Source organism: Neolamprologus brichardi, chromosome 7 (genome assembly GCF_056152115.1).
Source record: "Neolamprologus brichardi isolate AB-2024 chromosome 7, ASM5615211v1, whole genome shotgun sequence".
Lineage (NCBI taxonomy): Eukaryota > Metazoa > Chordata > Actinopteri > Cichliformes > Cichlidae > Neolamprologus > Neolamprologus brichardi.
Window position 1 is genome coordinate 22374212 of NC_142110.1, and position 20669 is coordinate 22394880.

At 40.1% G+C, this 20669-nt stretch overlaps 3 protein-coding genes across 15 annotated transcripts in view; 2 read left to right on the forward strand and 1 right to left on the reverse strand.

Moving 5' to 3' along the window:
- LOC102779219 (pleckstrin homology domain-containing family A member 7-like) overlaps nt 1-5683 on the forward strand; it is a 132009-nt gene extending 126326 nt beyond the window's left edge. For 9 of the 10 annotated variants that reach the window (XM_087843319.1, XM_006782378.3, XM_006782379.3 and 6 more), the window contains 4 exons: nt 1407-1580; nt 1815-1948; nt 2843-2976; nt 5170-5683. In XM_087843319.1, coding sequence (XP_087699445.1) covers nt 1407-1580; nt 1815-1948; nt 2843-2976; nt 5170-5192 — 465 coding nt within the window. In that variant the 3' untranslated portion in view covers nt 5193-5683. Of the gene's footprint in view, nt 1-1406; nt 1581-1814; nt 1949-2842; nt 2977-3377; nt 3400-5169 lie in introns of all 10 variants that reach the window. The other variant, XM_087843317.1, reaches the window with a different exon arrangement.
- Nucleotides 5684-10496: 4813 nt separating this feature from the next.
- On the reverse strand, nt 10497-13944 carry c7h11orf58 (chromosome 7 C11orf58 homolog). Its single transcript, XM_006782377.3, has 5 exons — nt 13745-13944; nt 12576-12659; nt 12381-12441; nt 12061-12170; nt 10497-11115 (listed from the first exon to the last, which is right to left on the reverse strand). The coding sequence occupies exons 1-5, from the start codon at nt 13796-13798 to the stop codon at nt 10891-10893; spliced, it is 534 nt and encodes a 177-aa protein (XP_006782440.1). The 5' UTR covers nt 13799-13944; the 3' UTR covers nt 10497-10890.
- A 2179-nt stretch (nt 13945-16123) lies between these two features.
- Nucleotides 16124-20669, forward strand: part of LOC102778462 (transcription factor SOX-6-like) — a 102196-nt gene continuing 97650 nt past the window's right edge. The window contains exon 1 of one of the 4 annotated variants that reach the window (XM_087843323.1): nt 16124-16490. The gene's annotated coding sequence lies outside the window, so the exon portion shown is untranslated. Of the gene's footprint in view, nt 16491-17260; nt 17854-20669 lie in introns of those variants that run through there. The other 3 variants (XM_087843320.1, XM_087843321.1, XM_087843322.1) reach the window with 3 other exon arrangements.

Sequence of the window (20669 nt, forward strand, 5' to 3'; positions counted from 1 at the left end):
AAAAGAAATTTGTCTTTATCAGATTTACAAAGATGTAGTAAAGAGAAATTCATCAATCATTTTTACTCCGTGTATTGTTGACACATTTCCTGCTAACATTTGAAACAAATAACCCCTGTTATTGTTGTTCTAGTTATGTTCCTTCGAATGGCACAGCTGTCCACTCCTTGTTTTCAGTCAGATATTCACCCCGAAAGCTCTTCTGCCATATTGTCTTTATCTTTTCACACCTACATAAAGCCTATGAGATCAAAGTGTGGAGTAGTAACACGAGGATGCTCAGTTGGAGAGTAGAAATATAGTAGAGAACTTAAAGAAGTGAATTGCTAATCGCCACCTAATTCTGTGTAATCGAGAAGCAATGCACAACTCTTTCCCCTTTTCTTTTCTATCATGTAGAGATTTGCACTTGACAATAAAGAGTTTCTTGCTTCTGAATCTGTTCTTCGCTGTGTTCTTCCTAATCCGGTGGGGGTTTGAGGAATCTGTGCCTGCATGGTCTTCTCTTTTTATCTCTGTCCTTCTGTGTGCGATTGATTCTCCTGAGCACAACAAGGCATGGGATGCAGTGTTTCTCAGAGCATGTGAAAGCACCAGCAGCTCAGACCCTGCTGCAGGCTACTGGAGTGGGAAGGATGCATGCATGGCTTTGATGCTCCTTGGATGATTACTCTCAAGTACCTCTCACCACACACACACACACACACACACACACACAAAGAAGAAAGGGCAGATCCAGAAACACATACGAATCATTTGGCTGTCTTGTAGTTGCTTGTGGTTACAATACTAAGAACAGTCTTTTCAAATTCTTGGGTGAACTTGCTGTAATTACTCCTGGTTACAGGAGTGATGTGTTTGTTTGCCTCTCTCTGTCTGAACCACAGCTTAATGCAGTAACATTACACATGCACGCAGGTAGAGTTTCTTTGTGTAGTCAGCCTTATCCTGCACAATATTTTTATTTTTATTTTTTTGTGGAAACAGTACTTTTAGCAGTGTTGCTTAAAAGCATGTTTCAGTGACCAAGATATTTAATTTATTGTTAATTAATTTATACATTTTTGTACTTTTAAAAATTTTAATCTGTCAAGTTATTTTTTACTAATGCCTTCGTCTCTGAAAAAAACCATTACAGCCTAAAAGAACTTCTAATACGTACAACAGCTGATGCTTTAACTTTAATCGTGCAGTTACTGCAGGAAATCTGACCTGGAATCATTATTTATAAACACTGTGTACATCAGATTTGGCTAATCTGTAATTCTGATAATAATGGTGTTAATATTTAACATGCAAGACTGTTCCTTAACTAAATGATTCAAGATTCTATTAATGATAAGAATAGGGTTTTTTTCCCCCCCACAGTGTGGTAAGCTTTTAATTCTGACTCGTCCCCCTTGCAGGTGTTTGACTGGCAGGAGGAGCGACCTGTGGCAGAAGGTCAAAGCGATGAAGGGTGGAATCCAGTCAAAGAGAGGGGCAGGATCCAGTCAGATGAGTGGGTGACAGTAACAGCTACACGCATAAGAGAGGTGGATGTGGAACCTCTCGACTATGACCTGGATATCAGCCGAGAGGTACACACACATGTGACTTCAGTAAGAAGCAGCTCAGTGAGAAAGTCGCAGCATCACTAATACAGAGGTTTCTTCCTGTCAAAGAGCAAGTTTGAGGCTTGGTCCTGAAACTGGCCTAACATGATTATAGCTGTGATTTGGTGTTTAATGAAAGAAAAATTCATTTGAAATAAAAATCTCTACCTTTCAAACCACAGACCAATGTGTGTGACTAACTATTTGCCCAACATGCAGCTGTCCAAACCAGAAAAAGTTCTCATCCCCGAGCGCTACATTGAGTCTGACACCGATGAGCCTCTTAGTTCAGAGGAGCTAGAGGAACGTGCCCGTCGGGCTGAGCGAATCAAGACCCTGCTGGCCAAATCCAGGTAGATGGTGCTCATAATGAAGTTACACCAGTTGAAGGAATTTAGGGGTAAAGATGTAGTTTTTTTGCACTTGGATATATACCAGGTGGGAGGTAAGACCTTAGTGGTAATACATCAGATACATTAACACTTGTTTGTGTGTGCGTGTCATTCTGTCTGTAAATATAGTAGAAGGAAAGGTTCAGTGTAGTTAGGGGAGCAGAGTGGGGTCAACAATCCACTGAAATTATCCTTAGGTCTTCAAAGTCAACTTAATGTTTTATTGGTTGACAAAAAGCTTTTTAACTTAGAAACTATGATTCTTAAAAGTGTGCTGTGTATTATCAACACATAGAAAGTACTGTATAAAGATTTTAAATACATCATATTTTATATCTCACCTCTCCTTCAAGGTCAAATAAGGTCAAACTTTCATAAAATGGCTTTTATCTTAAAACCTATGATTAAAATTCTGCTGCCTTTGTTTGTGTTGGCAACATGTAGGAAATGATACTGGTTTATGGGGACTGTAAATATCACATTAGAGTTTACATCCAAATATCATATCACATTTGACCTCTAACCTCTTTTACGTTTCATGTCTGCCTTTCTTTTAACTGGACCCCAAAATGCGTAACATCTTTTAAGAAAGTACTGTCAAAGGAAAGACAATGAATCCAATAAAAAATAATAAGGTTTGTGCTCTCTGAGTGCTTGTTATTAATAATCCCACAATCATTATACTTATTTAAAAGGGAAATTAAGTACTGTAAATGTACCAAATATCTCCTGTGTGCTTTCTGAATAATTTCCATACCTGTTTTCATGGTCAATGGGTCCATAAAGCTTCTTAGTTCAAGTGTGCTGTTCAAATCAACGCTATATAGTCAGTCCCGTTTGTGTCCTTTTATGCAGTGTCCAGAACATACAGCCATCTGCACCGCTGGACTTCACTGAGCTGGATTCAGCTCTGCAGCAGCAGGAGAGGATCATGAATGTGTCCCAGATGCTGGCTTCAGAGGCCTCACGCAAGAGCAAGCTTGTTGCAGGTTAGTTAGACAAACATCCACAGCAACGTTTTTCTCGACTGCACTTCTGAGCCTTCATGAACACATTTTAAATACCTTAACTTTTACTAGAAGCGCAAGTCATGCCTAAAATGAGACCACTGCAAAGTAAAGGCCAACTAGAAAGTCCTTGCTTTGCTGAACTATCCAATAAACCTCAGTTATCAAATGTGAACCTGATAACAATTCTCACAGAAAGTACAAAACAAAATCCTTTTTCTCGAGTCTCTCATCTGATTTCGTTTTTGGCTGCCACTATGGTTACAATCAATTCTAGTTTTACTCGTGGTTTAGTGGTAGTGGTAGACTTTTAGCAGGAAAAATCTTAGATCGACATCTCAGTCTGGCAAAGTGTGATTTTTTTCATTGTCCCTGGTGTGTAGGGACTGAAAGACTGGAGAGCTGGTGAGCATATCTGGTCCGGGTACACCTGCCCTGACCTCCAGTTCATGTTGTGTGAATTTATTGTGTCTGTTGTGTGTATGTCTGAGTATATGTTGTTTTGTCAGGGTAAGGAATGTGCACAGTTTGGTGACAAAAGTTCTTGGGTTTTTTAAAAATATTTTTCTCTCCATGTAATACTTTTTCCCTAGAACATCTGTGGACAGTCCTGGTTTCTTTATTTCCGGGTGATATTCTATCCAAAGAGCCCCAGGAAGCAGGTTTCACATTGATATATTTGACTTCTATAATAAAATGTGTCTACTAACCAAAATAAAATGACCCATTTTGAGCCTAAAAAAAGCCACCGTAGCCCCAATGAACTCAAAGCTTGGATTTCCCTTTAACACAGTGAGAGCTCAGTGACAGCTGCTGACAAAACATGGCTCATAATTTATAAGTTATTCATAATTTATTGTAAATTTCTTGGCTGAATCCTCCTTTTAACTTTGAACTCTGCTGGAGTGAAGGGAAGCAAGCAGTTCATTAGAAATTCAAGGGAAATTTTTCCAGAAGACCAATTCGTTGTTCAGTTGGAGCTCATCTCTAGTCAAAATCCGACTTTGTGAAACCTGCCAGATATTCCCCATCGGGAATCATTTCGAATGAAGTGGAGATGCTGCTTTGGTGAAACCATTGTTTCCTTTCTGATTCCAGTGGTGTTTTGGTACAGGTGGGCTTGATATTTAAAAGCAGTTGATTGAACTGTTTGAACTGCATCAAACAGTTTTATCAAATGATGTCTTTTGTTTGGTTTTATGTTCAAAGTAATGCTGATAGGCACCTGATTCAGGGTCCTCCACGTATGCATAAACTTACAAGGGACATATTTTTTGAGGGGAAAATAATCCTACATATTGTTTGCTGGAAATATCTTTGTATTCTGCACAGAATAATCTGCTGTGTAGACCTTAGGGTGGTCCTGTGGCCTATTGCACTGGGACATTGGAGACTTTGGGTCATGAGGGTAGCTGGGTGGGTCCTCTGTGAATAGCATATAGCATATTCAGGTGCCTCCCACTGACACTCAGATTGGGATTTAGGAAGTGTTGATGTTGGGTCAGCACCTTTGGTTGTTTTGTGTAATCCTTGAAATGTTCCTGAACAGTTTTGTGGATTTATCACTGTTAAAATCTGTCAGTGTTTTTTATATATATATATATATATATATATATATATATATATATATATATATGTATATATATATATATATGTATATATATATGTATATATATATATATATATATATATATATATGTATATATATGTATATATATACATATATATATATATATATATATGTATATATATGTATATATATATATATGTATATATATGTATATATATGTATATATATATATATATGTATATATGTATATATATGTATATATATATATATATATATATGTATATATATATATATATGTATATATATGTATATATATATATATATGTATATATATGTATATATATATATATATGTATATATATGTATATATATGTATATATGTATATATATATGTATATGTATATGTATATATATATATATATATGTATATATATATGTATATGTATATATATATATATATGTATATGTATATATATATATATATATGTATGTATATATATATATATATGTATGTATGTATGTATGTATATGTGTGTGTTGTGTAAATAAAATATGAGTGCAGTAAAATCTACTGATGAAACAACTTTTTTTTTTCTTTCCTCCAGCAAGAGCTACTGCAGACCACTGATCCACAGGAACGACCGGTGCAACAAAACGGAGTCTTTGTGAAAGGAGCTTGAACTGGAAGGATCTAATCATTGGAAGTGGACTAATTTACATATAACAAATGCCTTTTTTTAATGATTGAGGACTAAACACATTTTTTCAAGAGTTTTTAATTCATATTTCTGAAGTGGTATCAGGTTTTCTTGCTTCTGCAATTACACTGCACATTTAAGTAATTATTTTTAACACAAGTTAGTTGCTTTTTTAAACTCTACATTTACTTACCTGTACTGTTGACATGAAATGAAGTTTTAGCTGGATTTCAGTTTTAAATTGCAGCGAGATCACTTTGACCATTATTTATTGCAGCGTTTAGCTTCATGGGCTTCATATACTTCCCAGCACTGTCACTCGATGATCCAGAACCCATCAGTGATCACAAAAGCATTAAAAAATAATACAGTTTAACACATTAAAAGAAGTTATTACAAAAATAAATATTAAGATTGAAAATGTTTACTTGTCTTTTTTTCATTTTTAAAAAGTATTATTTTCTGGATATATATTCATCAACTTAAGTTGAATAAAGCATATTAGAGAATACATATAAACATAATCTAATTTATTTTCCAACAATATTAAGCCTTCGTGGCAGATGGGCGCCCCTCGCTGAGCCTGATTCTGCTTTGAGGTTTCTTCCTGTTAATAGGGAGTTTTTCCTTCCCACTGTCGCCAAATGCTTGCTCACAGGGTGTCATATGATTGTTGTGGTTTTCTCTGTATTACTGTAGTGTCTTTACTTTACAAACTTAAGGCTTTGGCCTGTAGTTATGATTTTACACTATATAAATAAAATTGAATTGCTTGGTGAATAGTGCAGTAGACCGGGACTCTAAGACCAGACAAGCCAACCTGAGCACTGCCTGGATTGACTAAAAGAAAGCTTACGACTCACTACCCCACACATGGATCCTGGAGTGCTTGGCACTGTAAAAGGCTAATAGTATGCCGATAACATTCATCAGGAACTTGCTGGGACTGTGGGAGACCAACTCCAAGGCAATCACAGAAGTTACTATGAAGTGCAGAATACACCAAGGTGATGCACTGTCCCTACTGTTCTGCACAGGTCTCAACCCCTGAAGCTAGCTTGTCACTAAAAGTGGATATGGATATAGATTCAGAAGTGGAAGGACCATCAGACACTTTCTGTACATGGATGACATCAAGCTGCATTCCAGGGAGACATAAACTCACTGATCTATATCACCAGTTTCTATAGTGAGGGCATCAGAATCTAATTTGGACTGAATAGGTGTAGACAAATTGTTGCAAAGGGAGGGAAGGTAATGCGGAATGAATGCATGCTAGAAGGGAGTATACCAGATATACAGGACAGCTACAGGTACCTGAGCATCCCACAGGCCAACAGGAATTATAATGAAGATGCATGAAGGTCAGCCACAGCCACATATCTCCAGAAGGTAAGTCAGTTGCTGGGAAGCCAGCTCAATGGTAGGAACAAGATCCAAACCATCTGTGCAGCCCTACCAGTCATCAGATACTAGCTGGAATAATAAGCTGGCCACATGACGAGATGGATGCCACTGATGCCAAGATATGATAACTCCAGACAATGCACAGAACTCCAGCACCCTGAGGCTCTAAGAGCAACAGAAAGAGGGAATATGTGGTGAGTGTCAGAGTCCCAATACAAGATGAAACGGAGCATCTACGAATACATCAGAAAGATGAGCTGCAGACAGATGGTGATAAGGAACAAGAGGAGGAACTCTTGTGGAAGCCAAGCCCTGCATGGAATGTACCATCGACAGACAGGAAGTGGGTGACATCGAGAAATGCTACCGGTGGCTAATAATTTATTTAAGTGTAAATAAACTTAGCTCAAAAGTAAGGGGGGTTGTGCCCATGAAACATTTTCCAAATCTTCTCAGCCAAACCATTTATTCTGCTATTGACTCTTTTGGTGGGATGACTAAAGTCTGAAGCAACAAGACACATTGGTTTGTGGTTGACTGAATATGTAAAATGACTCTACTGGTAATCTTTTAATCTGAAATGTATTTATTTTTTTCCTGAAGTATTCCCTCTGTGGACCCTTAAATCCTGGTACCTCATACAACACAGTCACCTAGAATGCAATTTGCAGTTGTGTGACTGGTGGTAATCCAGATGTGCACAGAGAGCAACAGGTTCCTCTCGAACAGATTTGTCAGAAGAACATCCACCAAAACTTGCTCTGAAATACAAGACCAGACAGTCCCCACTCACCTCCTCCATCACCGTGTGGTACGCTGGAGCCACTGTCAGGGACAAACAGACTGCAGCATGTTGTGCGCTCTGCTGAGAAGGTGATTGGCTGCAGACTCCCATCTCTGCAGGACCTGTACATCTCCAGGACACTGGGGCGTGCAGCTCGGATCTCAGCTGACCCTTCTCACCCTGGACACAGTCTGTTTGACCTGCTCCCCTCAGGCAGGAGGCTCCGGTCCATTCGCACCAGAACCTCTCGCCATAAGAACAGTTTCTTCCCCTCTGCTGTTGGACTCATGAACAATAACCGTATGACTGTTCCCACCACTAACACATGACCCTGCGCTGTGTTCACTGCATCATTCCATGTTTGGCACTGATCACCAGTGTTGGTCAAGTTACTTGAAAAAGTAATCAGTAACTAATTACTGATTACTTCCCCGAAAAAGTAATCCCATTACTTTACTGATGACTTATTTTCAAAAGTAATTAATTACTCAGTTACTTAGTTACTTAATTACTTTTTAAAAACACGATTTACAACCTGAATAGGTGATAAAGCGATAGATCTTTCAGCCCAATTCTACTTTTTCTACATAATCCATCATACAAAATGTAATCAAATGGAAAAGTCTCTTTTTAAAACTTGTTTTATTAGTTTTAATCTTTTAACTTTATGCATCAAGCAAAAATTTAATTATATGCAACATTCTCTGACTGGAAGAAATTTGTTTAACATTTAAACTTATTTTCTGCACATTCCAGCACATAAAATATTTTTTTTTGTGTGTTAACACTCACTCTTTCAAATAGATGTAAGTAAAATACAGCACAAAATAAATAAAGTCAAAGACTAGCGGTCCTTTTGCTCTATTTTCACCTGTAAAGCAGGAGTGAGGTAGGCGGAGGTTTACCCTGGTGCAGGTGTGCCGCAGCGGTCAGTGGAAGGATACGGCAGTTTCTCTGTGAGTTTCCCATTACGTCGGAGCGCACTCGGTGCTTGCTTGGAAGTTTAGGGGGGGTTTTTTCGCTGTAAAAAGAGGTTTTCTTCCCACGCACAACGGACACTAATGTTTTTGTCACTTTTTATGGAATCAAACTTAAAGTAAGGTCAGTATTTCCACGCTTTAAACGCTGCACGCTCATATTCTCTCCTGCACTGGATATATTATCCATTGTTGATCTGCACACAGCTGTTGTCACAAACGTTGCACTTGCTTACATCACTGCCATGAGAAATTCTGGCAAAAAATCACGGTTTTAGTAACGCAGTAACGCAGCGTTCCTACGGGAAAGTAACGGTAATCTAATCCCTTACTTTACTCGTTACTTGAAAAAAGTAATCGGATTACCACCTGCACTCATGTATATATCTATCTACTTAGCACTTTTAATTCTTATTTTTATTTTTATGTCTATTTAAGCGTCATATGACAGTATGTTTGCACTAAGTACCGCAGCAATTTCCTAATGTTGTAAACCTGCTCAACATTTGGCAATAAAACCCTTTCTGATTCTGATCCAGGCCATCAAATAGCAGCAGTTTATTTGCCAAAATCTGAAATTCTTGTTTGTTTTGAGGAAGCTATAAGGAGTTGGATATCCTGGTTAACCCGCCCCTCCACCCATGCAAGAGCAAACTTTTACACAGAGAGTTTCTGCAATGCCTGCAAGTAAATATGTTTTCACCATCACATTTGTTCATCTTATGTCATCACTCTCCTTAATGCAGCCTCAATATGCCCGTCCTTGTGTTCACTATTAACCGTTTCACCAACTGCATGTGTGATGTACAGCTTGGTATACACTTTGTTAGAAATAGAGACCAGCTTTAACCTGATAGTCTTTTCTGTTTGGAGTCTACTTTAGCTGAGACTGGGTGAGAGGCACAGTACATTCTAGATAAATTTCCAGTTATGAGTCATCAATGAGTGGAAATTTTGACCTCTTGGTGGCAAAACTGCAAGAATCTCCTGTATCACCAGTGTATTTCCCTTGGGACTAACATTTTCCACCATCCAATTGGTTATTATCTATAACTGAATAATTACCATGGCATGAATTGAAGAAACACCCTGGTTAAGGTTTCATTAAAGGGCATTTACAGTTATAGGACTGTGCCTGAAAATCACAGGAACCATGAAGATTTATTCATACAGAACAATGAGAAGGTATCTATATCAACTGACATGTTTCTCTATTTCATTTGGAAGAAACCATCACAAGATTGGTACACTAGTCCTTTTATGAAGAATGTGATTAGCAAGGATACTCAGGCAGCCTGTGCTGTTTTAAAGATGCTCAGTTGGTGCCAAGTCAATATTTCCAACACCATCACCCTGAACCACTGATACAAGGAAAGATGGATCCATACATCCATGCAGTGTGTGCCGAATTCTGACTCTACCATCCAGATCTCGCAACAGAAAGCAAGATTCATCCAGAAATCCTCCTTCTGTCAAACAACTTTGGTGAGCCCGTGCTAGAATGTAGCCTGTGCTTCCTGTTCTTAGTTGACAGGAGTGCCACACAGTGTGGTCTTCTGCTGCTGTAGCCCATCTGCTTCAAGGGAGGGTTTGACGTGTACCTCCAGAGATGCTCTACTGCATCCAGTACAAAACGTTATCGTAATAATTCTGCATTAGGACACAGGCCTGCACGTGGGCCTGAAAATCACAACCAGTATTTTCTACACCATTCTCTTCACTGATTTTACGGACTTCTTTGCGATCCACTCTGACACCAGATTTCTTCACTTTTTAGTCACATTGTGACTTTTCATTCTTCTATAATAGATCAACCAAATCAAAAAAAAGAATGAAAATTTAAATCTTTACCCAAAATGGAAATTTTAAAGTTTTCTCAAATGAATTATTGTAAAACAAATACTTACTTCTGTTACTTTGTGATAGACATTATGTGGTGCAGTTTTGCTGTTCAAGTTTTAATACTGATGCCCAAAACTGTTGATAGAAAAAAAATTGTGCTGAAGAGAGACGATATTTTGGTTTTACATTGAGACACTTAAAATGAGTGCAAAATTGACTTGGCTGCAGTTTTGAACAGAATGTTCAAAATTTATTTTTCAGTCCTATAAATCTCATATTTCACCACGGTTTTAACTGAAAATGACTTTTATTGGTTGTCAAGAAAACACAAAATTCTCCATTTGTATACCAATCAAAACGAATGCCAGGGAATCCTGTTTCGTTCAGCACAATTCATGGCAAATGCAGTGACTGCTAAAATGTCCAAACAAAATAAAAACTTGATCATGTGGTACTGCCACTCCGCCTGCAGACTTCATTCTTTGACGACATGCACACCAGAGTGTAGTCTAACGATTGGCTCTATGATGGATGACGGCCTACCGTTCAACATTTAACACCGAAACTTACAAACATAATATTACAAAAACTAATTCCTCCCTGCCGGTCTCATCAGCATTACGAGGATTTCACAAAAGCTGCTTTGTAGTCGTGTTTCAGTTCCTCGTTCCTACTGTCCGGGCTGGTTTCAGACTCCTCTGAAGTTTTTTCTTCCGGCTCAGGATCGCTGCCTTTGTCCTGAGCTTCTGTTGGCTCTTTCTCACTGGTGGACTTCTCTGGCTCAGCTTCTTTTGTCTCTCCATCCACTGGTGGTGAAGGGATCAACTCTGGCTGGGTTTCAGACTGAGGATAAGAGAGCCAAAAGATGATTTACTTATAATTAGTATTAGTATGATATTACTTCTGTTCACATGGAAGCAGGTTGCCTGGTAACAAAATATCCTAAAAGTCCAGAGTGTAAACAGATGTGCCTGCAATTTGGCAGATATTTCTGCCAAATCAAAACCCCAAATTTCCATTAAAAAAAACACTGTGATTGTCATCATGTTGCTGAAGTTTTGTCACAAATTATTATCAGCAATGCAATATGGATGCAAAATATGGTTTCCCAATTAAAATGGAGAGTTGTAGTTCAAAAACTTTAAATGCAATTTAGGAATGTAAACATTTACATGAAAAGAAATACAGAGTTACCTCCAAATCTGTCAAATCTTAAAGTCTAAAGTATTTAAAGTATTACAATTTGGATGCTTGGTATCTTCATCAAGCTGCAGTTTTAAACCAAACATGAATGACAAATCATTTGATTTCATGTCACTTAAAAATGATTTGAGTCATCCAAAGCCTTGCCTGTTTTGTCATCTGAGATTCAGAAGAATAGCAAACTAACCAGTTTGAAACAAGATGCTTCTGATATGCAGCTGTATTGTATCTTAACACAGCTTACTACACCAGTCATCCACATCATAATAACCACTGACTACTGACGTGAATAACACTGAGCATCTCCTTCGAGTGCAAATTAGGGCTGGGACTCATTGGGTATTGGCACTGAAGTAATAACAGTAACATACTAACTGCATCCCTCTGTGGCTCTAAGGTTGGTTTCAATACGTTTTTATGCTTAGACAGTGAAAAAAAGATATGTAGATTTTACAGGATGCGCACATAATAAATTAAAGGATTTAGCATAACATCCAGTTATAATTAAAAGTAAGTGTTCCTGGATCTACTGCACCTTTGTTTTCTGCCTTTTTTCTATATAGTCTAGCATGTATGACCCCTCACCTCACTGAAACCCAGACCACAATGTCTCCGGTTGCGTCCTGACAACTTCCCATCCATTCCCTGCTGGTACTGCAGCTCCAGCTGCTCATTGATCTTCTGATCTTCCTGACCTGCAGAGGAGACACCAGTCACAGCAGGCACAACCAGCCAGTACAGCTCTATCCAAGAATGGATAGACCTGTGCGGCGGATGTGTGGTAGCGAAGCGGATTTAATTGTTTTGGGCGTAAGGATGACACAGCATGTGTGAGAGGTGCAGGATGACAGTTTGCAAAAGCAGAGCAAATACCACATTTTCCAAAAACTAAATAACAAGCTTACCACTGCGGAAGTGAGATGTTGACTTGTGGTCACCAATGACAAGACGCCCAGTGTGTTCTTTCTGTAAAACAGCAACAGTCCCACTTTACCTTAACTGTCACAACTTCAGGCAGTGAAGCATGAAGTAACAGGGCCTATTTTTACTTTGCTTTGGTCTGTGAGTCTCCAATGAAATGAATCAAAACACAAACAAACCTTGCCCGCGCCCATCAGCCGTAAAAACTTTTGCTTTCTCTCATCGCTTCCCAAATCAGCAGAGGCCCACTGTGTACCCCCATCCTGCAAAGGCAAACACTCATCATGTGGATGTTCAAACAAGAGCATCAAGAGCCAGACAGAATCAAAAACATGATTCTGATATCATTATCTTTAAAAAAAAAAAAAAGAAAAAAGAAAAAAGAAAGATTATTTTGAAACAGTCATAAATGTTTCTGATCAGCAGGGCTAGACTTCCACTTTTCTGACCACACCTCAACTCACCTGTTGTTTTTTTTTTGTTAATTAATTATGAGTTAATTTGTGCATTATCTGCAATCCTGCTTTCAGTCCTGTTTTCATTAGTTTAGTTTATTAGCATGACGCCTGAAGCATTTCCTGTTTGTTGCAATTTAAGCCACTTTTCAAGAAAAGATGCAAAGCATTTGATGGCTGAGGTTGTTACTCATAGACAAACATGGCCTTATATCACTACAGCGTCATTATTTTGGGATTTTGCAGCTTTTTTATAAAATGCTCTTGCTGCACCACTGAGGTTCCTGTGAACCTAAACTCATCTCTGTTCACTCAGACATTTCTGTAACACGCTTTGTACCAGTGAAAGGGGAAATTCTAATGTTTCATTCTTTTAATTTTATATTCTATTATCGTCTCGTCTTTTGCATGTTTCATTTTTTAAAATTTATTTTTTGTAAGGGATTTATTCTGTAAAACAGCGCAATGTTGCATGTGTTATTTATCAATAATAGTAATTAAAATCAGGTTCAAATAGTGGTCATTTACACGTATCTCCATCGACAGCAATAAATGTGTCATAACTTCTTTTTTTTTATATATATGCACAAAATGATAATTACCCAACACTGACACCACAGTGACTTTAATATCTAAATAAAATACATAAGTAAATATTATCTGCTTACATTCGGGCCAAAACACAGAGAAAACATAGTAAATATTATATCGTAGTTCATGTAATATAGTTTTGAGTCATCCTAAAAAGGGGGATGAGTTCAATAAACTTTCCTATTCTAACAATCACGCTTTGAATCCCAACGTTAGCAAACCTGCTACAGCGACGCTTGCCGTTCCCTGGTGGTTCGTAGCTCTCGCCCAGGGCTAGTTTCGTTTTTAAGCGTTTTACTCACTTGACTGGGAGACGCCGATCGTTTTGTTCCATGCCTGTCCTCTGGAGAGCTCATTGTGAACGAAAACTTTAGAAAATTATCGACAAAATATCATGCCACCTAGCAAAAGCTAGCAGGCTATGTCAACAATCCTGCTATCCCCACTTCCTGTGCAGTCTTCTTCGTTTGTGTTGCTGCTGGTTGTGTCGACTCTGTGCCGCCACACTGCGGAGAGTTCTCCTCACAACAAAAACTCGTCATCAAATCTACTTAGCGGTTATTTCATGGTCTCTCTCTCTCTCTCTCTCTCTCTCTCTCTCTCTCTCTCTCTCTCTCTCTCTCTCTGTGTGTGTGTTTAGATATAAACTTAGCACAAAAAGTGAGGCAATAACAATGACAATAAATCAAGAAGCATTGGTGATAGCACCTTAAATGGTGCTATCACCTCTGTCAATTGTCATACACATTCACAACAGCCAGCCACTTCCTCCTCATGTTGGTCACCAGCTTGGTCACACTGCTGTGGTGTGGCATCCCATTCTTCAACTAGCATTTGTCAGAAGTCAGCCAATGTGCTTGGTCACTCTGGAATAAACAGCACACCCAAACTGCTCCCACGAGCGTTCAGTAGGGTTGAGGTCAGGACTGTAGGCAGGTCATTCCATCTTCTTCACTCCCAAACTCTGGAGGTAGACTCTGGAGGTAGCCTCTGGTAAACCCCGCTCTGTGGGGACAAGTGTTGTCATCTTGGAGGATAGCATTTGGCCCAATACTGCAGAGACCATATCACTGCAGTATTGGGCCAAATGATTGCCTCTTGTTGCAGAATCTAATCTCAATATCTCTGCATTGAGATTGCCTCCTGTGATGACAAGCTTAGTTTTTCAAGTGAGGGAGATTGACGCCCTACACCATCACACTGCCTCCATCAAAAGTTGTTATGAGCCTTGACCTGTAGAAGACTTCCTGCGGTTCCTAAGTGCTCACAGATTGAGGAAACAGTCTTTTTGTCATGTCATTTTCTTGGGATGCCCACTTGATGGCCTGTTTCTGTCATCCCTCGTTACATGGAACTTGTCCTTTAATCTGGAGATGGTACTAGGGCTCATTTCAAACTTTGAAATTTCATGGACTACAACAGCAATAGTTATATTTTATCATTAAACATTTTGATTAAAGGGCATACTATTGGATTAACTATCCACTAACATAAAAAAAACTATTTTGGTAGTTACCAATGCTGTTAGTTTTAGGCCAGATACAAAATAAAACTCACACTGAGTGGTTTCTAACATATTTATGTTTTTTATCCGATTAGTCATTTCCCTTGGAATCTCGTTAAACTAAAGCTTGAAAGATATTTTATACCGTCACATATTTATATGTAGCTGTTTTCAAAGCCGCCTCTGTGGGGGCACGTTTGGTTTAAAATTAAGTTTAGGATGATGGACCTTCACTAAACCCGCCAAAAGGTGGCGCGAGAGTAAATATTATGAAGACCCAGCCCAGAGGCGCTCACACCTCTGACAGTACCTCACACTTCATTTTTGCGAAGGACAATCAACGAAGTATTAAACGGGAAACTCGTTCATGTAAATGGGCTTAAAACGCTGTATCCACCAATCTCATCCACCTCGTGTATTAATTTACATCAAATATTTTTTTTCTTTAGGAAAATGAAGAATAGGCCGGATCCTGATTTACAGATCTCTTTTATTATTTAAAAAACAAAACAACTAAACAAAAAACAAACACGCAAGAGAGAAGTATTAATATGCACAATTTGATGTTCAAATTGATTTTATATATAATATATGAAATAATGTATACATTGATTTTGAAAATATTATATATACATATATATGTTCATGTTATTGCAAAACAGAGTAAAAAAACTTTCATTGGTATTTATTTACTAAAATCCTCCCCATCCCATTTTTTGATCAATATATTTTTTAATCCATATAAAACAAGCCGCTTAGCCTAACCACTGCGTGAGTTTTAGTTCTGTGTGATTTCTGATACAAAAAAAGAAAAAGAAAGTTTGCAAGGGGAATAAAATCACGGAGGAATCAAAGAAATCAAAACGCAATTTTATTCCTTTTTTAATCGCGCGGGTGATCGTGAGTTGGTGACCGGCAGCCTGGTGAGAGCATGCACACACGTGCGCTCAAAGGCTGCACACACACACTGAGAGGAAAGGCTGGGACACGGGTGACAAGAAAAGTCAGGGGGAAAAAAGTACCTGTACAGGAGTGAACAAGAAAAATATAGAATGGTTTACGTTTCATCAAACATAAACAAAGAAAGTGACACAGGCGGACAGAGACGGATAAACAGCCGAGGGAGAGAGAGGATAGGAGAGAGAGAGCCAGAGGGAGAGAGAGGAGGGGTTATCCAGCCTCTGCCTCTTCACCCGACAGTGCCCCGCACTCTCACTTAAGCCGCCACACAGCGCCGGCCGGAAAATAACCTGAAATACTTTTGATTAAAAAAATCCTCCGGGTGACCTCCGGTGTGACTCAGCGCAACTTCTGACGACGACGCCGAAGTGTCCCGGTGTACTTTCTGATCCTCGGCGGAGCGCAAACACGGAGTTACCAAAGTCCGCGACAGGCTCCAGCGATGGTGACTTTACGCACGGGATTTGGAAGCTGTTTGCACTGACTCCTGTTCTCGCCGCCGAAAACTCCGTCAGCGTCGCTCCCCCCGAAGAGTCGTCAAGTTTGCAAGAAGCACACAGCGCATGACGAACGACTGAATCCAGGTAAGACCCGTCCTGCTACATCTGCGTGGAGGCGCCGGGACGGTCAGCCCGCGCCACCACCGGGGCTGCTCGTTTTGAAAAGTCCGTGCGCACTCCGCTTATCTCTGCTCCACAACAAACCGCGATGACAGCCGCAGACCCGGGCTGCAGGACTGTGCTTAAACCCCACAGCAGGGCTGTGATTGGACCGCATCACCTGAAAAAGTAACTCCGGGCAATTCTTTTAGAAAAGTTTGGTGCTGTAGAGCTTATATGGAAAAAGTTCCGTAGTCATTTTTATTTGTCATAAATGACTCAGATTTAGATCCAGTCACAGAATTAGATTGCAATAGGTTTGTAATTAAGTGATAGTAAGCTTTGTCAGGAGCTCGCCGTCTGTTACAGTTGTTTTCACACTCTTTGTATTATGATAATACTGCAAATCGTTTTCACCTGTAATTATATTTATAACAGCCACTGTAAAACCGCGTGCTTGTGAGGAGAGCCTAAATGGAACATACATATTTAGATAATATATAAAATTAACAATAAAGAAAAAAAATCTTAAAAAAATACAAAAACACACATTTTCCAATTTTTTTCAGCGCATTTCCACCTTCTTCCTTTAGTTTGTGTAATCCAGATTCAAGGTTATTTCCAGACATAAAGGATGCAATCGTGCAAGAAAAGCAGGCTAAACTTCACCCTTCACTACATCCCTGTCACGCACCATTAACAGAAATGGATTAGCGGTTCTGTAGCACCAGAAAATTGTTCTATAGGCTTAGAGCTCATTAAAAGACATTTAGAAAGAAGTCGAGAGTTCAAAAACTTTGCATAAAAGTTTTTGAGCTCATTATCTTGAGTGATAATTCTCAAGAGCCCCAAACTTGAACTTGAAAGCAGCATTTTCAGAACACTTCACAGAAATAAAGCCGCTCTTAAAGTCAGCCCATCGCTCAGGTCGGCTGGAGGATGCGGGCTGCTGCAGTTTCAGCATTTTCCTCTCCGGCCACAGCGGTGGCCCTCTCGTCTGTCAACGCGAACGCGTCAGGTACTACTGCCGGACCTCTGTGGTCCTCGTGCGCGTTCACGGGTTCGCCGCACATCCACAGTGTACAGTTCCGTCCGTGGCCGAGACTGTGGTGGTGCCCCTGCGTTTCCCCACTCGCTCTGGAATACAACCGGTAGGAAAACAGACCACAGAGGCGAGAAACCCCGTCCTCAGGGCCTGAGCTGTTCCAGGGTCACGCAGACTGATCCTAGAAAAACCCGTGAGCCATAAATGAAAATAGACCCGCAGCACCAACACACAGATCCACCGAGACAATACAACAGGACAGGACAGCGTCCCGGGACGGCCCACGAGATAAGAAGTTAGTCCGTAAGTCTCCTTCCACCCCCTTCATCTTTTTCTTTACGTGGCTTTTTGCGTTTTTTCTTTTCGTACAGTGCATCTGAACTTTCTAGGAGAACACGAGTTTGAGTTTCACCTGACACTCGGACAGAGTGACGGCGCCGGTTATGTGTGAAGTTAATTGCGTGGGTGCATGAACTTGAGCCACGCCGAGAGGGGGCAAGTTTCTTATTCAGAGCGGGGAGAGAGACCCGCTTCTCGGGCAGATCAGCGTGGGACCTTGTGTACCGTGTGAAAGCTTTTGGCCCCGAGTTCACGGTGGGGATGTGACAGAGGGTACAGGAGGACAAGGCGCACGACAACGGCGGGCACCGACTGATAAAGTCACTTCAGGGTGTTCCCCGTATTTAGAGACACGCTACACCTCCGAGATAAGCCTCTGCTGGCCGGCAGATAAGGAGCTTTCAGAGAGTGCGAGAGAGAGAGAGACAGAGAGAGACAGAGAGAGAGATCACACGCGTGACAAAACGAGTTTAAAAACCACTGGAGAAGGAAGCCGAGTGTCCGGCTAACGGTTTTACTCATTCATAAATAGCTGAAACCACATTTTCATCGCTTGTTGTTACGGGAGTTGTAGTAATAACGCGCGATTTCCCACTATCTGCTGTAATTGTTAATTGTTTCACTCCTTCTTCTTCTTTTTGTTTTTGTTTGCTCATCAAATCACTCCTCTATTCACGCTTAGAATCGCCCCAGCTTGACAGATCCTCAGGTTGCCAGTTTGGGCCTGCCCACGCGCAATAATGACAATTTCCAACAGGTTGTTTAATTGTTTGGACTCTGGCAGAACTATTTATAACCCCCCCCCCCCCCCCCCCCCCACACACACACACACACACAACACACCGCCACCAGCCCTCCTCCTTAACTCTCTTGTAAGTGAGAGTGTCTGTCTGAAAAACAATCCGAGGAAGGGGGGGTCCGCTGGAGTCGATCTCCTGTGGTATTTTCTTTTGAGCAGGTGGTGCGAGTTGAAGTTCCCTCATAAGGTAAAGTGGCATTAGAGGGTCCAAATGGCAGACTTATATATAGGCTGCCAATTCAGCACATTGTTCAGGACTGCATGGCTGCGCTTTCTCCGCTGTCTGACGGAAGACCTGCAGCTTTTTTTTCTCCCCCTCTTCCTCTGTGGGAATCAGCCTTGACAACAGGCGGACAAGCGTGAACACAGCGGCCGGTCCACACAGTGACCGGCCGCTGAACAATGTGAAATGTCCATCGGATCTCGAGCAAGTGGGAGATAATCGTCACCCGCCTTATAAAATATATAAAAAAAATTAATTTGATTTACTCTGTATAATATTTTTACAGATTTAAAATATAAAACAAATGTTTTAATTCCGTCCTTGTTTTTTCACAGCTATTTTAAAAAGATTTAGTTTTATTTTAATTACACCACACCATCATTTGATGTGGACAGTCACATTTTCTGATTACATCTTCCTCTGTTCACTTCATCGGCATGCTCCTTGTTTTAGCTCTGATTCAAAAATCATCACATGACATTTATTTCCTACTGGATCCTGAAATGTTTGAAAATTTCAGGGCTCACTTCTTTTTATTTGTCTCACTGTGAAGCGTTGAAAAATGGGCTTACTTAGAAATCCAGCATTAATTTGATGTGCCACATATACGTCTTCTTCTTCTTCTTTTTAGGATGCTGGGAGGCCTTTTTCCTGTGGTGTGATTCAGAGAGACTCTTTAGTGGCAGACAGAGGGCACAGTCGGAGGGGCGAAAGATTAAGAGATCTTACAGCTGTTAGAAAAAAGAGGGACAGAATAGAGTCAGAATTTCGGCACCAATCAGACACTCGCTGCAGATGAGACCCAATTTTGATTTTTAGAATCTACTATAAGTTAACTCTCTTTGGCATTACTGTTGTTTTAGTTGCATATTGAGCTTAACATCTATCTAACATCTGACCGCACTGTAGCAGATCTGAACGTTTCCATATGTTGTTTTTTTGGAGGATGTCAGTCACCTTCATCGGAGACCCGTCTCTTCACAATTTTAAGCCTGTGGCCAATCTGGAGAGTCCTAATTATTTGTTTTCAGGCTCTTTGAAAAAGACACCAGCCCCCAAATTGGACATGTGTTGTACAAACACAAATTAAACATTTAGCCGTAAGTATTTCTCCCTGAGTCCTAAGTGCATATTAGTCAGCCTATACTTATCTCTGGCCCAACGGCACACCCAAATTGCAGTGTTGCTGCTGAAAAAGAAAGGTTGGGGCCCCAGAGAATAAGCACTTGAAACATGCTGGCAGATGCCCATAAGTTTCCCAACCAAAGTGGAAGCTTAGGTGTGTTTGTGCGCACAGTGCATGTATGTGTATGCTTGTTTAGTGCACTTTCACATCTTTTGTGTTTTTTGCGCTTGTCCAGAAAGAAATCAGACAAATGTGTGACTAATTATTCTCACATGTATTTTCACTGATTACATTGTGTTTTTGCACATGAGCGTGCACCACGGCAGTGTGTGTGTTCTTGTGGCACAGTTAGGTGTATATCCTATAAAAGGATTTTTGGTGTGTTTTATGGTGTGTCCTTGTCATGAATTTCTATATTTATAACAAGGCTTTCTGCCCGCACGCATGTACGTGCCTTCATTGCGAGTGTGTGAATGTGGGCCTGACTGGATGGACATCCTGCTCTATGGATTTGTCCCCATGTTTCCACCATGATATAACCCTGGAAACAGCTTCTTAATTTTTTCCCTGAGCAGAGAATAACGGGGTGCCATTTTCATTCTTCTCTCTCCTCTCTTTCGGTGGTCTCGGGG